We start from the raw sequence: 14,948 nt of genomic DNA, 5'->3' as shown, positions 1-14,948 counted from the left end.
AGCAGTAGAGAATGCTGCTTAAGAAGCTGAGCCTAGTGATACAGTCCTTTTGCAACAGGTCTTAACCATTCAGCTGCTTCTAGAATCACAGCTACCTATCTCCAGAGATTTTTCTAAATTAGTTTATTGGTTCTTTGTTTTGTAGAAGGAGTGAATGCTGTCAGCTTTCAGTGACTCTTGTCCTATAGGTTGATATACAGTCCCTGCCATCTCAGACATTACACTGCCTTGATAACTTTAGCAAGGGAATTTCTGGTTTTAATCAAGATCCTATTCTTTCTTATGTATTCATTTTCTGTGTTTAATCATAAGAAAGAGATATTTTTAAATTTTTTTTTTGCTTTCTAATTTCAAGTTTTACAAAAAGTGGAAGAGGGAGTTTTAAATTTTGAGCTCTAAATTTTCTTATTCTTTGTGTGTGTGTGTGTGTGTGTGTGTGTGTGTGTGTGTGTGTGTGTGTGGCTAGGCGATTCAGGTTAAGTGACTTACCCAGGGTCACATGGCTAGTAAGGATCAAGTGTCTGAGGTCAAATTTGAACTCAGGTCCTCCTGACTCTGAGGCTGGTGTTCTATTCACTGTGCCACCTATCCGCTTCTATTATTAGTTTTTAAATTGATATTTACATGGGAATGTATTAAAAAAAGAAAGCAAAGTAGCTACAGGCTGTTAGAAAAGATGCTGGATGAATTTAATAGGTACAAAAGATGGATTGCTGGGAAAGGTAGAAATGACAATTTTATAAAGGAAAATTACAAAACCTTCCTGCTTCAGTCTCCCTTTTGTGCAAGATCTGAATTTAATCGAGGGCAAGAGGCTCCTTGAAAAACAAAGTTCTGAGGGCAGCTAGGTGGTGCAGTGGATAGAGCACTGGCCCTGGAATCAGGCGGACCTGAGTTCAAATGTAGCCTTAGACACTTATTAGCTGTGTGACCCTGGGCAAGTCACTTAACCCTAATTGCCTCAAAAAAAAAAAAAGAAAGAAAGAAAGAAAAGAAAAACATGGAGTTCTGATACATGAATTGGCCATTTCAAAAAAAAAAAAAAAGCTTTCATGAACTTTACTTGGGGTGAAATACACCTGACAGTGTTTTGTGCCATCCCAGGTCAATCTGTGACTTTCAGATCAGGCAGAACAGCTCTGGAATTGTTTTAACTATATCCCTGGGCAGCTAGATGGAACAATGGATAGAGTACTGGGCATGGAGTCAGGAAAACTCATCTTTGTAAGTTAAAATCTGGCCTCAGACTTTTATTTACTAGCTGTGTGGCCCTGGGCAAGTCACTTAGCCCTGTTGGCTTCAGTTCCTCGTCTATAAAGAGAAGAAATTGTCAAAGCACTCTAGTAGATTTGCTAGGAAAGCCCAAAATCAGGTCACAAAGAGTCAGACATGACTAAAAAATGACTAAACAAAAAAGATAGATAAATAGATAGATAGATAGATAGATAGATAGATAGATAGATAGATAGATCTATCCCTCTTACTCCTTTCACAGAAAATTCCTCTAATCATGGCAGTAGAGATTCAAATCTCTTAATGATGATTCAATATCATTATCCCAAGATTTCCAGAATCCATAGTGAGGGAGGTACAGAGGCATATGCCTATATGCTACTGTTAGGACTTTGCCACCCCTTCCTAAGAAACTGAAACTCATTAGAGCCATTTATTGAAAGGGTACACTCTGGCAAACAAATGATTCTACAGAAGTATTTATTTATGTAAAGACAGATTGTTGTCATGGTATTCCCCATGATGAACATCCCCTTAATTTCCAATTCTTTGCTACCACAAAAAGAGCTGCTATGAATATTTTTTGTACATATAAGTCCTTTTCCTTTCTTTTTAACCTCTTTGGAATACAGACCTAGTAGTGGTATTGCTGAATCAAAGGGTATGCATAGTTTTATGTAGCCTTTTGGGTGTCATTCCTAATTGTTCTCCAGAATGATTGGACCTACTCTACCAGAAGTTCATTAGTGTACTTATTTTCCCCCTCATCCCCTCCAGCATTTGTAATTTCTGATAGGTGTTAGGTGGTACCTTAGAGTTGTTTTATTTGCATCTCTCTGTAATTAATAGCGATTTGGAGCATTTTTCATATGACTATAGATAGCTTTGATTTCTTCTTCTGAAAACTTCTTGTTCATATCCTTTGACCATTTATCAATTGGGGAATAGCTTTTATTTTTTATAAATTTGACTCAGTTCTATATTCAATTTATATTTGAAAAATAAAGCCTTCATCAGAGAAACTTGCTGTAAAAATGTTGACATTACTTCATTGTCTATGTTACCTTTTAGCATAATGTAGTTTTTAATTGACTCTACTTTTGTTTTTGCTTTGAGTTCATGATTGCTACTCCTACCTTTTTTACTTCAGCTGAAGCATAATAGATTTTGTTCCAATCCTTAATTTTAATTCTGTGTATGTCTTTCTGTTTCAAGTGTGTCTCCTATAAACAACATATTGTTTGATTCTGGTGTTTAATCCAATCTGCTATCCATTCCTCTTTCCAGACATGAGAGAAAAATAATACAAATGATAACGTCTTTTAAAAAATGAATTAAAAAAAAATTTTTTTAATGAATCAATGAATAAACATATTTGTTGGGAGAGTATCAGATATACCTACTGGGCAGCTGGGTGGCTTAGTGGATAGAGTGTTGGGCTTGGAGTCAGGAATACTCATCTTCCTGAGTTTGAATTTGGCCTCAGACACTTGCTAGCTATGTGATCCTGGGCAAATCACTTAACCTGTTTACCTCAGTTTTCTCATCTGTAAAATGAGCTGGAGAAACTACTCCAGTATCTTTGCCAAGAAAACCCCAAATGGGGTCACAAAGAGTCGGACAGGACTGAAACGACTGTACAGCAATTGTCCTTAGCAGTTGCAGAAGTGTGGAAAGAGCAACAGTGACCTGGGGCCTTGGAATCCCTGCCTGGTGGCTAACAACTGAAAATCTGCTGAGCCTGTATTTTCAAACCTGGCTTATCTTTCTCTAAGGTTCCCTTCCACCCCATACACATGTACACATTTGTTTCCCCCCGCAAAATCATTTAAATTTAGAGGCAGTATGGTATATTGGCTAGTGTTAAAATTGGAGGCAGGAAGACCAGGTTGAGATCCTGCTTCTGACATTTACTAGCTGTGTGATGCTGGACAAATCATTTAAACTCTTTGAAACTCATTTTCCTCATCTATCAAGTGGGGATATTTATACAAAAATGATGCATGTAAAGTGCCTTGTAAAACTCATGGAGACAAATGTCAATTGTTATTCCTGGGAAGACAGAGAGAAATAGGCTATTTCTGCTAATCACATCAACCCTGACATATTAAGTATTTCTTGAAGTGACCAAAGGGGAAAGGAAGGCTTTGATTTTGTGGCTAATTGACCTGAGACATGTTTTCTCCTTATGCAGGTATGACAGACAGAAGCTGACACTGAAGGACATTCACAACTGTCAGTATGTAGCCTGCATGAATCCCACTTCTGGCTCCTTCACCATTGACTCCAGACTTCAGGTGAGCAAGGAGAAAGAGCAGATGATTTCTGCATTAATAAAGTGTGTGTCTGTGTGTGTTGTGTGTGTAGGATAGCAAAGTGGGGGTGTTTGATTCCAATTCCCTTTTCTGTGAGGAAAAGAGGTTTGTGTTGGGAGCAGAGTTCTAACTAGCCATTTTTGTTCCCAAGTTAAAGGGCACAAAATGCATTGTCAAATTCTTAAGGAGAGAGGGGAGCAGAAATGAAGATGGGGAAGAGTGCAATTGAATAAGCAGGACAGGGAGTAGCTCACCTGAGGTACAGCCACTAGAGGGAGCTTTCAATTTTTTAACTAGTTATTTATACTAAACAATTGCTAAACTCAGTTGTTTCTCTGCTGCTGTTTTTCTGGAAATTTTAGACTCCTTAAATTTTTGGTGCATTTGCTCCAATTACTCTGCTATGGTTCTGGTTTCATTTGGAAGGTTAGAGCCACATAACTGAGGAATTTATCATGGGGAAAGGAATGGTAAGAGAGAGACCACCTCATCTGTAGGTAAAACCATCAGATGTATGCTTCTTTACTTTCATGAAATGAAATTAAAAGGCCATTTCAGTGTTTCACCCTGAAAAGTAAATTCCTTGTTGTTGTTTGTCTAACTTCTTTATAGCGTAGCTTAAGCCTGTGTCCTCTTATTCAGTCTTTGAGAGAATTCACTATAATTTTCCAGAAAATTCTCCAACTCACCAAGGCTAACCAGTTAACTAGCTTACTTTCTTTTTTTTTTTCCCAGCTGGGACAAATAAGGATAGAGGTAGAAAACCCAGCCTAGACACTGTGACCCTAGCTAGACAGGCTTTTTATACAAGCTGCCAGTGGAGAGACTCACCCCAGAGTCGGTAGACCCAGAAAAGGGAAGAAGTGCTGTGGATGGAAGGAGACTGAGCAGAGGAGAACAGGCACAAACACTAAGAAAGTACTGTAGTTGCCCTTTAACTTTCCCCCCAGTGGGACCACTCCAGTTACCACCCTTTCCTAGCATCGCATAGGAGAGGCCACCCACTCCCCATCTCGAGTCTTCATGTTGGTTAGGGATCCTCAGAGAATTCCTTGCCAATCCCTGTCATGAAGATGCTGGATGCTTCCTCGGTTAGGAAATCCCCCACTCTGTTCAAATCCAAGTGAAGATGGGCAGTAGAGAGGCTTCTTGCTTTCTGGAGAATTTGGTCTTCAGCACTCCCTGTAATCAGAGAAGATAGGTCTGAGGACATCTGTGAACTTTTTGTTTTGTTTTGTTTTGCCTTGATGTAGAGACACTTTTGTGTGTTTGCTGTGAGTTTCCCTGGACAAGATGCTCTGATGGCAATTTATAGCACAATCTTGGCACAGCATTTATCCTATCGATCTGTCCCCATCGTGGTTCAGAAAATTAGTGTCCAGCTGGTCACCTCAGCACTTGGTAAGTTGAAACTATCCACATCCACTTTAGTATTTATAAAAGCTACTATTTTATGGAGGCTGATGGCTTCTTCATCTTTTCCCCTAGTAAATATTTTATTTATATATTTAAATCAATATGTTTAAAGGATGCTATGTTTCAACAGGAGATATTATGAAATTCAATTGCTTCAGTGGGAGGGTAGAGTATAGGAAATTCAGTATATAGAAGTGATTTACATGTCAACAGAGAAGCAAACTTCGTCTCTGTTCAGCTCTGCAAATTTCTAACCTAAATTGTCACTATTTCATAGTCCATTTGCTTTGGAAACATTGTTTTAAGTTCTACACTTCCTGAGACCATTAAGCCCATAGAAGAATCAATGTGTGTATTTTTCCTATAATAGCCTTGCATCAGAAAATCTCATCAACCTTTCTTCCTACGGCCATTAAGTTTCATTATGTCTTCAACCTCAGGGACCTCTCCAACATTTTCCAGGTACGGGTTTTTTTTTTTTATTTCTGTGGCACTCCTACCACCTCTCAGCCCAAATCCCTGTTTTTATCAGTACCCTCTGGTTCTCCTTCAATGGGAGCAGAAACATAGTCTGTGGAAGAGAGGAACTTATATAGAAAGCAAGGCCTTTTATTCACCTAGTCTTGCTTTCTTTTCATCTTCATGGCACTCACTGAAGCAGTGTGGTGCAAGACTAATTATAATTTTTTGTTAATTTTAATATAGCATACCCTTATATAGTAATTTAAGGTTTACAAACCTTAATATACATTATCTCATTTGATCCTCCCAACAACCCTGTGAAGAGGTATTATCATCATTCCCATTTTACAGATGAAACTGTGGCTCAAGAAGGTTACAGACCATGCCCAATGTCAGACCACTAAGAAGTACATAAGGCAGGATTCTAATAAAGGTCTTCCTGATTCCAGATCCAATACTCTCTCCACGATACTACACTGTCCTTCTTTTGGATAGTAAATAAGAGTCAGAAAGACCTGGATTCGAATCCCACCTCTGACACTTACTAGGTATCTGACACTGGAAGAGTCATTCTCTTCTCCGAACCTCAAGCAACAACCTAGAACTTATCCACTAAGTCAAAGACGGATTGGTGGAGGGTGTTCCCACACAAGTCATTCCCTACCCTAAGGAAGTCATACCTCTTTTCAATTGCATATTCAATATTCTCCTCCTTGTCTCTGATGAAATCTTTTTTCTTCAATAAAGTATTTTTTGCTATTCTGAAGTTGATAAACACTGGCAAATATGAGTAATTCCCTATCAAAGAGTGGGAGATGGGGAATGTTATGTCAACCTGTGAATCTCTGTCTTGTCATTCTAAAGTACTCACTCCATTGAGCACATTAGTTCCAAAGCTGTTTTGCTTGTTTGTGTTTCCTTTTGAACTTGCTTCTATGTGTTCTTTTAAACACTTTATTGATTTCCTTGTCTTTTTTGCATCACTATCATCTCCCCTGGGCAGCTAGATGGTGCAGTAGATAGAGTACTGGGCTTGGAATCAGGAAGATTCATCTTTATGAGTTCAAATCTGGCCTCAGACACTTACAAGCTGTGTGACCCTGGGCAAGTCACTTAACCCTTTTTGCTCATGTTCCTCATCTGAAAAAGGAGCTGGAGAAAGAAATGAAAAACCATGTATGTATGTTTGCCAAGAGAACCCCAAAAATGGCGTCACAGAGAGTCAGACATGCCTGAAATGACTGAACACCAGCAAATCATCTCCTCTACATCATCCTCTCCTCCTAATTAAAAAAAAAAATTCTCCCTTATAACCAATAAGCGTAGTTAAGCAAAACAAATGTATATGTCAGCCATGTTCAGAAATGGATGTCTCGTTTTTCACCCCAGTCTATCACCTCTGTCAACAGATGGAAAGCATCTTTCATCATCATTCCTCTGGAAACATGGTTGGTCCTATATTGATCAGAGTTCTTATGTCTTTCAACATTGTTTTTCATTACAGCGTTATAGTTATTATGTAAGTGTTGTCCTGGCTCTGCTCACTTTTTTCTAACTCAGTTCCTACAACTCCTCACATGTTTTTTCCCTTTTGTCATTCAGTAATATTCCAATATAACCACATGCCATAATTTATTCAGTCACTCCATAACTGATGGGCAACCTCTTAGTTTCCATTTTGCTGCAACAAAAAGTACTCCTATAAATATTTTTGCATGATTCTTTTCCCTCTTTGTTTTAATTCTTCAGGAAATAAGCCTAGTGGTGCTATCACTACATCAAAGGCTAAGCACAATGTAGTGATTTGTGAGATATCAAAATTGCTTTATAGAAAGGAAAATTTGACAAATTCATAGCTCCATCAACAAACATTAGTGTGTTCTCCCATATCTTCTCCAACAATTGTCATTTTTCCCTTCGTCTTTTTTGACAGGTTGATGAATGTGAGGTAAAATCTCAGTTATTTGAATTGGCTTAGTATTTTGGAGCATTTTTGCTTTTCTTCTTTTGAGGATATCCTGTTTACATCTTTTGTCTATTTATTTATTGGGAAGTGGCTTATTTTCTTACATATTTGAATTGGTTCTCTGTATATCCTGAATATCATATCTTTATCAGAGAAACTAGCAAAGATTTGTTTTCTTTCAGTTAACTCTTTCCTTTCTAATTTTTTGCTCTTCCTTTTGATGATATCTTTAACTCAGACTTACAGGGAAAGTCTCCCAGATTTATTCATTAAGAGACATGATGTGATATAGTGGGGTAGAGGGGGAACCCTAGACTTGGGAGGCAGAAGCCCTGGGAATGAGTTACAGCTCTGACACTTACTAGCCATGTGACTATGGGTAAGGCATTTGACTTCTTTTTAGTCTATGATGAAATGATTCTGATTCATTTTTTGTGAGGGGAAGGAGTTGAGAATGTGTTGATATTGTGAGATACCTATGTATTCTTATTTGTAATTATGGTAGAAGGTGTATGTTTTGGGATCTATTCCCTAGAATAGGTACCCATGTCAGGGCCATGAGCCATTACCTAGAAATAAGTAGGTCACTGGATCCCTAGTTGAAGATTAAAAAAATGTCCATGCTCCATATGATTGTTCACATAGCTTGGCCAGTAATGGAAAGCCAAGGAAATAATGAAGGTCCCCGGGTAAATTAATTCAGAACTAGAGAACAGGATGATCTGGGGAAGCAGTCATCCAGAGAGGAGCCTTGGCTCAGAAGTACTCAGTGTAGGATAGAACCAACATTAGTAGAAGAAATGACTAGGCTATTGAGCACAGAATTGGCCTAAAGATCTGGCACCTAGGGCTGATTTTTCAGCAGAAGCAAAGTGAGAGGAGTTATAGGTTCCAGTGGAGTCAGAGCTTGGAGACTTCCTGAGGAAAAATAAAGTGACACAAACCCAAAACTTATGGGGTGGTAACTTTGGCACCAAGAGGGAAGAACTATTTCTTATGAGAAGTTGAGACTTGGGGTTTAGGAGAGCCTTTACCAGGGGCTTGAAGATGAAGTATCTCAAGACTGACAGTGAGAGGTAAATAACCTATTTAGGTCCTAGTCTCCTGGAGTAGTATAGTTGAAAGTACATTGGCTGTGGAATCAGTAGACCAGAGTTCAAATCCTGTTTCTGACCTTGTTGTGTGGGCAAGTCTATTAACCTCTCTAGGCCTCATTTTTCCTCATCTGTAAAATTGGAGGGTTTTATTTGATGCCATCTGAGGTCCCTTCCAATTCTGGATCTGTGTGCTACTCCAGGTCACAGGCTAGAGGAGCAAGATCTGGAGGGCTAAAAATGGCAGCTTTGCTTAGTAGAGTCTATGACAGTAGAATGAGAACTAAATTAATATCAAGGCCAAGACCAGAAAGAAGACGTTGAAACAAGAAAGAGTCTAAGAACAGTGGGTGAATATCCCATGGCTAGTCCTGAAGACCAGTATTTACTATTAAAAAAAAAACCTTTCTAAATTGAGAAATGATTATGTTTTTCCTACTTCTGTGTGTTGTACCAACCCCACCCCTGAGTCTTTTTTCTCTTATATCAAATAAGGATGATATAATACTTGCACTATCTGCTCTGTATAATGTTCTCTCTATCACTATCTGGTCTCCACAATGTGCAAATGGAGTGATGGTTGTAACGCCACTATGTTGGTCAGGCAATAAACATGATCTTTTGAATTTTTTTTTTATTCTGAATACTCCCCAAAAGAGCATTTCCATATCCACAGCAGAACAACAACAAAAGAGAATTATATTCTATATGGGTTCAAATCCTGTCTCTAATATGTAATGTCTGTGTGATCAGCGCAAAACATTTTCCCTCCCTGGGCTTCAGTTTCTTCATGTAATCAAGCGTTTGAACTGGATAGCCTCTGAGGACTCTCCCAGATTTAGACCTCTGATCGATGAACTGCATATCTTAATTTGCTTCTCTCTCAAGGCCAAGAATCCCACAATGACTAGTTTGTTCTTGGCAGGGACTCTTGTTTTCTACAGCAGAAATCCTCAGAACCCCTGTTGACCTCATACGGCTATGGCTACATGAAGCTGAACGGGTATATGGGGACAAGCTTATTGAAGATAAAGACAAAATCCTGTTATATAAACTCACTGTAACTTCGACCAAGAAATACTTTGAGGTAAGTTATAGCACTGGCTTTCGTTGCTCAACCTAGAGTGTCATGCCAGACCTGTGTGGCTTCTAAGTGGGCTGGCTGGTTCTGGGTCTCCTGCAGTTTGAGTATATTCAGTAAAGTCCTGGTGGGTCCCAGTAAATGTCTTTAGGAAACAGGTGTGAATATAAATGAGAAGTTTTTCTGGGTACCTGAGACAAGTAAGGAGATATTAAGAAAACACTGAAAGGCCCATGAAGAATTCTAGTCATCTGACCCAGATGAACTACATCTGGGCACCAGCACTTTGTTTAATGAAAAAACAGACAGACATGATTGCTAAGCACTGTCAGTCATTGTGGAAAATATGAGACATATACCTTAACGTCGGAGAAAAGCAAATGTCCCAGTTTTCAAAAAGGGAAAGAAAATGGGGCCTGCCAAAAAATTGAACTTATCTTCCATTCTTGCAAATGTTCTAGAATGGACCATTAGAAAATGGTTGTTCAACATCTCTTAGAAAGGGAAGAGAGGATTTTCAAGAATCAGCATAGCTTCATCAAGAACAAGACATACCAGATAATGTCATTTCCTTTTTTGGCAGAAATACCAAACCAACAGATGAAGGGAACACTTTGGTATAGGTTATTTATACTTTAGCAAAGTTTTTGGTAAAGTAATTCGTAGTATTATTGTGGAAAAGATAGATTAGGTCAGAATATAAAAAGATGTATTCAGAACCAGCTGGATGACTGGAGTCAGTGTGGTAAAAGTTCCACCGTGGTATAGGCCAGTGATCTATGCTTGGTCCTATGCTGTTTTAATATTTTTATTGGTGATCTGGATAATAGTATAGATGGCATGCCCATCAAACTTGAAGATGCAGAAAGCTGGGAGGGATGGCTGACACAATAGATGATTGAGTCCAGATCTAAAAGGATCTTGACAGGCTAGATCTAATAAGATCTAAATCTAATAAGAGGAAATGCAAAAGGGATAAATGTGAAGTCTTTTATTTGAGCACACACACAAAAATCAGATTCACAGATAAAGGTTGGGGCAGGCATAATTAGACACCAATAGTTCTGAAAAATATCTTGGGATTTTAATGTAAAGCAAGTTCAATATGAGCCCCTACGTGAAGTAGCTGCTAAAAAAGCTAATGCAACTGTGGCTTTCATTAAGAGAGATAGTTTACAGCAGTTGGTTTACAGGTCCCTTTGCAGATCTCTAGTAGAGTTCTGTGTTCATTTCTGGGCCATGACCAGTTGAAGAAATTAGGGGAGTTTAGCCTAGAGAAGAGAAATCTCAGGGGAGACATGACAATTGTCTTCAAGTATTTGAAGGGCTATCATGTGAAGGCAGGATTAGGAGACAGGATTAGATTTGCTTGTACTTAGCACAGTACCTGGTACATTTTTGTTGTCGTTCAGTCATTTTTCGGTCATGTCTGACTCTTCATGACCCTATTTGAGGTTTTTTGTTTTTTTTGTTTTTAGCAAAGATACTGGAGTGGTTTGCCATTTCCTTCTCCAGCTCATTTTATAGGTGAGGAAACTGAGGCGAACAGGGTTAAGTGACTTGCCCGGGGTCACACAGCTGATTGGTGTTTGAGGCCAACTTCAAACTCACAAAGAGGAGTCTTCCTGACTCCAAACCTGGTACCCTATCCTCTGAGATGCTTATCTGCCCACTTTGTACAGAGTAGATGCTTAATAAATGGTTGTTGCCTGAGGGCAGAACCATGAGCAATGGATAAAAAGTGCAATTTAGGTCTCATGTCAGAAAGCTTCTTAATAATTTAGAGTAATGCAAAAGTGGAATGACTTCCCTTAAGAGGAAGGATGTTTCCCTCCTCTTTGGCAATCTTTGTGCCAAGGCTAGATGGCCATTTGTTGGGCATGTTATGGTGGGGATTCCTTTTGTATGAGTTAGAGTAGATGGCTTCCAAAGTTACTCCAATTCTCTGTGAAATCTTAATTTCTCTGTGACTTAGTCTTTTAGAACTGCAGTGGACAAAAATGTCATCTCCCTGCAGCCAACCTGGTAATGAACCTTTTTGAACTTGGCTAGGCCACTCCTTAGACTAAGAGATAGGTGATTTGTCACTGGACCTGAACTCACAGGTTTTCAAGCTTGGGCAGAACCTGCCAAAATTTGTACTGTGCTGGAACAGCCTTCAAGAACCTAGGGTTAGCTTCATGCCACAAAGAGCCTCAGAGGAGAATGTTCGTGGAGGCCTAGAGTTATTTTTTTTTTAGAGTTATTTTCAATATTACTTATGTTGATAATAAGGATGACTCCTACTATGTACATTTCTCTTTAGAACTTAGAAGGTGCTTTCAAAATCATAATCTTGTTTATTCCTCATAACGAGCCTGTAAAATAGACAGGGCAGATATTCACAATCCCCATTTTATAGAAAATAAGGCTCAGAGTTGTTGATAAGTACTTTTTCTAAGATCTCATAGCTAACAACTAAGAAAATCCATGATTAGCAAGCACTAGATAAATATTCATGTAAAATCTGTCCCGTAATCAAGTTGGAAAATCCCTAAACCAGTGCAACAAATATTTATTAATTTGTGGCATTAGGTTAGGCCCCAGTGAAATGAAAAATATTCTATGCCCGTCCCTCCAAAATTCCTATTCTATATGTCTGTACAACAGGAACATATCCTGTTGTGCTCCTGGCTTTTCTTACCACGTTTCCTATTTTACTGAAAGCTCATCACTGATGAGTGGACAGGGTAAGATAACTCCACTAAGAAATTAACAATTTATTTGCCTAAGAACTTGTGGGTGACTTACCCTTTGAGAGGTGGGAGGAAGATGCTGTTGTGACCTGAGCCCCTGGAAATTCTGCCTTGTGGCCAGGTCTTATCGGGGTTCTTAGTCCTTCTTTGTGGAGGTGCTCCCACTATGTGAGATTGATATTGCACACCTAACTTACTATGCATATCCTCTAACATTCTCTTCTCCATGTATAGGAATTTGGTGACAACGTTCTATTTGCCAAACCAAATATCTACTGCCACTTTGCCCAAGGGATTGGAGACCCTAAATATTGCCCTGTAACTAATGTGGCAAATCTGAATAAGCTACTAGTGGAAGCTTTAGAAAGCTATAATGAAGTTAACGCAATCATGAATTTGGTGAGTGGGAATCCGTGGGAAGCATAAACCATTATTTGGAAATACTGATTTCTCGCTTCACAATTTGCAAATGTAGTTCTTGGTTTTTTATTTTGACATGGTTTGGTTTATGGAGATGAATAATTATGTTATTATGAAATATCTTAATATTTCTGGACTCTTTAGGTGCTATTTGAAGATGCGGTGGCTCATGTTTGTAAAATTAATCGCATCTTAGAGTCTCCCCGAGGGAATGCCTTGCTGGTGGGAGTAGGAGGCAGTGGAAAGCAAAGTCTTTCCCGCTTGGCTGCATTTATTAGTGCCCTGGATGTATTTCAGATCACCCTGAAGAAGGGATATGCAATCCCAGATCTGAAGGTAAGAAACAACTTTTTTGTCAAACTACTTCTTGTGGCTAGATTTTAGGGAAAATCTAATTTTGACAAAGCAAGATAAGAAAAATAACTGATAGTAACAACTCCTATATACTGAGAGCTTTCATGCTAACAAAGAACTTTCCCCTTCACAATTCTCATTTTATGACTGATAAAACTGAGGATAAGAGATTAAGTAAATTGCACAAGGTCAGATTGATGCTGAGTGTTCAAATTGGAACTCCAACCTAGGACTTATGATTCCATGCCCTACGCTCTTTGCCCTATGCCTTGCTGCTGCTAAAAAAAAAAAAGTATAGAGAAACAAAAGAATAGAGAATCTGAAAGGCACTAATGTACAGACTTTAGCTAGGGTTTTCTGAAAGATAGGAAACTGGAAACATTATAACTAGGGTCTATACCTAGACAGACATGTCTAAATAGAATATTGCAATAGGCAGTTAATTTAGGACAGTCAGCTCACATAAATTAATTCAATTGAATCTCAATAAGCCTTTATTAAATGCCTACCATATGCAAACCACTGTGTTAGGCATCAGAGATACAAAGACAAAAAACAAAAAAACCAAAAAACAAAGACAATCCCTGCCCTCAAGGAAATCACATTCTTTTAGAGAAGGGAGAAAGAAGAGGGTATACAATGTGTAGTCTGATAAGTAAATATAAACCATACCAAAGAAAATCTCGCAGTGTCCTTGTCATCAGAAATGGTTATGTTTCTTGTATCATATTCTTCAAAATAATGCTGGATCCTCAGCTCTTCTTTGATTGTGTGGACGCTGACAACATTTGTCTCTGTTTCCTTTGGATAGATGATTATTTGTATATTTTCACTGATGAACAACCATGTATTTGTAACTCTATATGCATTAAGTATACCTCTGTTGTAACTTACAGAGATCACCACACTCCCCAATTAGTGTCTATTGAATACCCAACTCTAAGATGGGAGTCCTAGACAGCAATTGCCTTTTTAAAAAATTACACACACACACACACACACACACACACACACACACACACACACACACACACACACACACACACACACTGAAAGGAAAGAAGTTCCCACCTAAACAAAGGCACAGACAAGGTGGAGCAGTATTGTGAGCCATACTTAAATTAGCCTTAGTTAACCAGTTCAAAGTTTAACATGCAGTGGCCACACTTGTACTGTAAGATGCCATTCACTTTGCTATTTAAGAATTAAAAGATCATGTTGTAAAAGGACATACTATGAAAAATAAGACGCCACCCTACCCCTCCTTCAGAATCAACATGGCAGACAGGTAGAGACAAATGTTTTCAGTGTCTACACAATCAAAGAAAAGCTGAGGATCCAGGATTGCCCTCCTAAAGAGTAGATATGACTGTTCATACCACTTGGATGAGTAAGGAGTCACCATCTACAGTCATCCTGGTAAAAATAAAGGACTATCAGACTTTATCATCTTTTTGCCACTCCAGCCTCTAACCCCTAGGCCCTGCCCTCTGACCTGCTGATGCCCCCTAAGTACTCCTGGGTCTCTCCAACACATTCCTGTGAGTATTGTCTCCCCAACTAGAGCGTGATCTCCTTGAGAGCAGGAACTATTTCAGTTTGTCTGTTTGTATGCCCAGCACTTTGCACATAGTAAATACTTAATAAATATTTTTCATTCATTCATTTAATCACAGGAATTACTGGTAGGCTCAAATGAGATAACATTTGTAAAACACTTTGCAAATTTTAAAGCAATATGTAAATGTTAGTAGTTGTAGTCATAAATTCAGTTTAGAACATGGTGAATTTAAGGTGCTGGTGGCATAGCTCGAGAGAGATAATAGCAGGCAGCTACTACCCCATTTTATAGATTAACAATGTATGAGACTC

At 38.7% G+C, this 14,948-nt stretch overlaps 1 protein-coding gene across 2 annotated transcripts in view; it reads left to right on the top strand.

Annotated features, from left to right (window-relative positions):
* DNAH17 (dynein axonemal heavy chain 17) overlaps positions 1-14,948 on the top strand; it is a 224,254-nt gene that overhangs the window by 145,282 nt on the left and 64,024 nt on the right. For both annotated transcript variants that reach the window (XM_020966020.2, XM_078155824.1), the window contains 6 exons: positions 3,428-3,530; positions 4,802-4,949; positions 5,335-5,426; positions 9,412-9,573; positions 12,537-12,701; positions 12,867-13,058. In XM_020966020.2, coding sequence (XP_020821679.1) covers positions 3,428-3,530; positions 4,802-4,949; positions 5,335-5,426; positions 9,412-9,573; positions 12,537-12,701; positions 12,867-13,058 — 862 coding nt within the window. The remainder of the gene's footprint in view (positions 1-3,427; positions 3,531-4,801; positions 4,950-5,334; positions 5,427-9,411; positions 9,574-12,536; positions 12,702-12,866; positions 13,059-14,948) is intronic.

The sequence above is a fragment of the Phascolarctos cinereus genome, unplaced genomic scaffold, assembly GCF_003287225.1.
Source record: "Phascolarctos cinereus isolate Bilbo 61053 unplaced genomic scaffold, phaCin_HiC Scaffold_5;HRSCAF=322, whole genome shotgun sequence".
NCBI lineage: Eukaryota > Metazoa > Chordata > Mammalia > Diprotodontia > Phascolarctidae > Phascolarctos > Phascolarctos cinereus.
The sequence above is the reverse complement of the archived record's forward strand: the minus strand, read 5'-3'. Positions and strand labels throughout refer to the sequence as shown.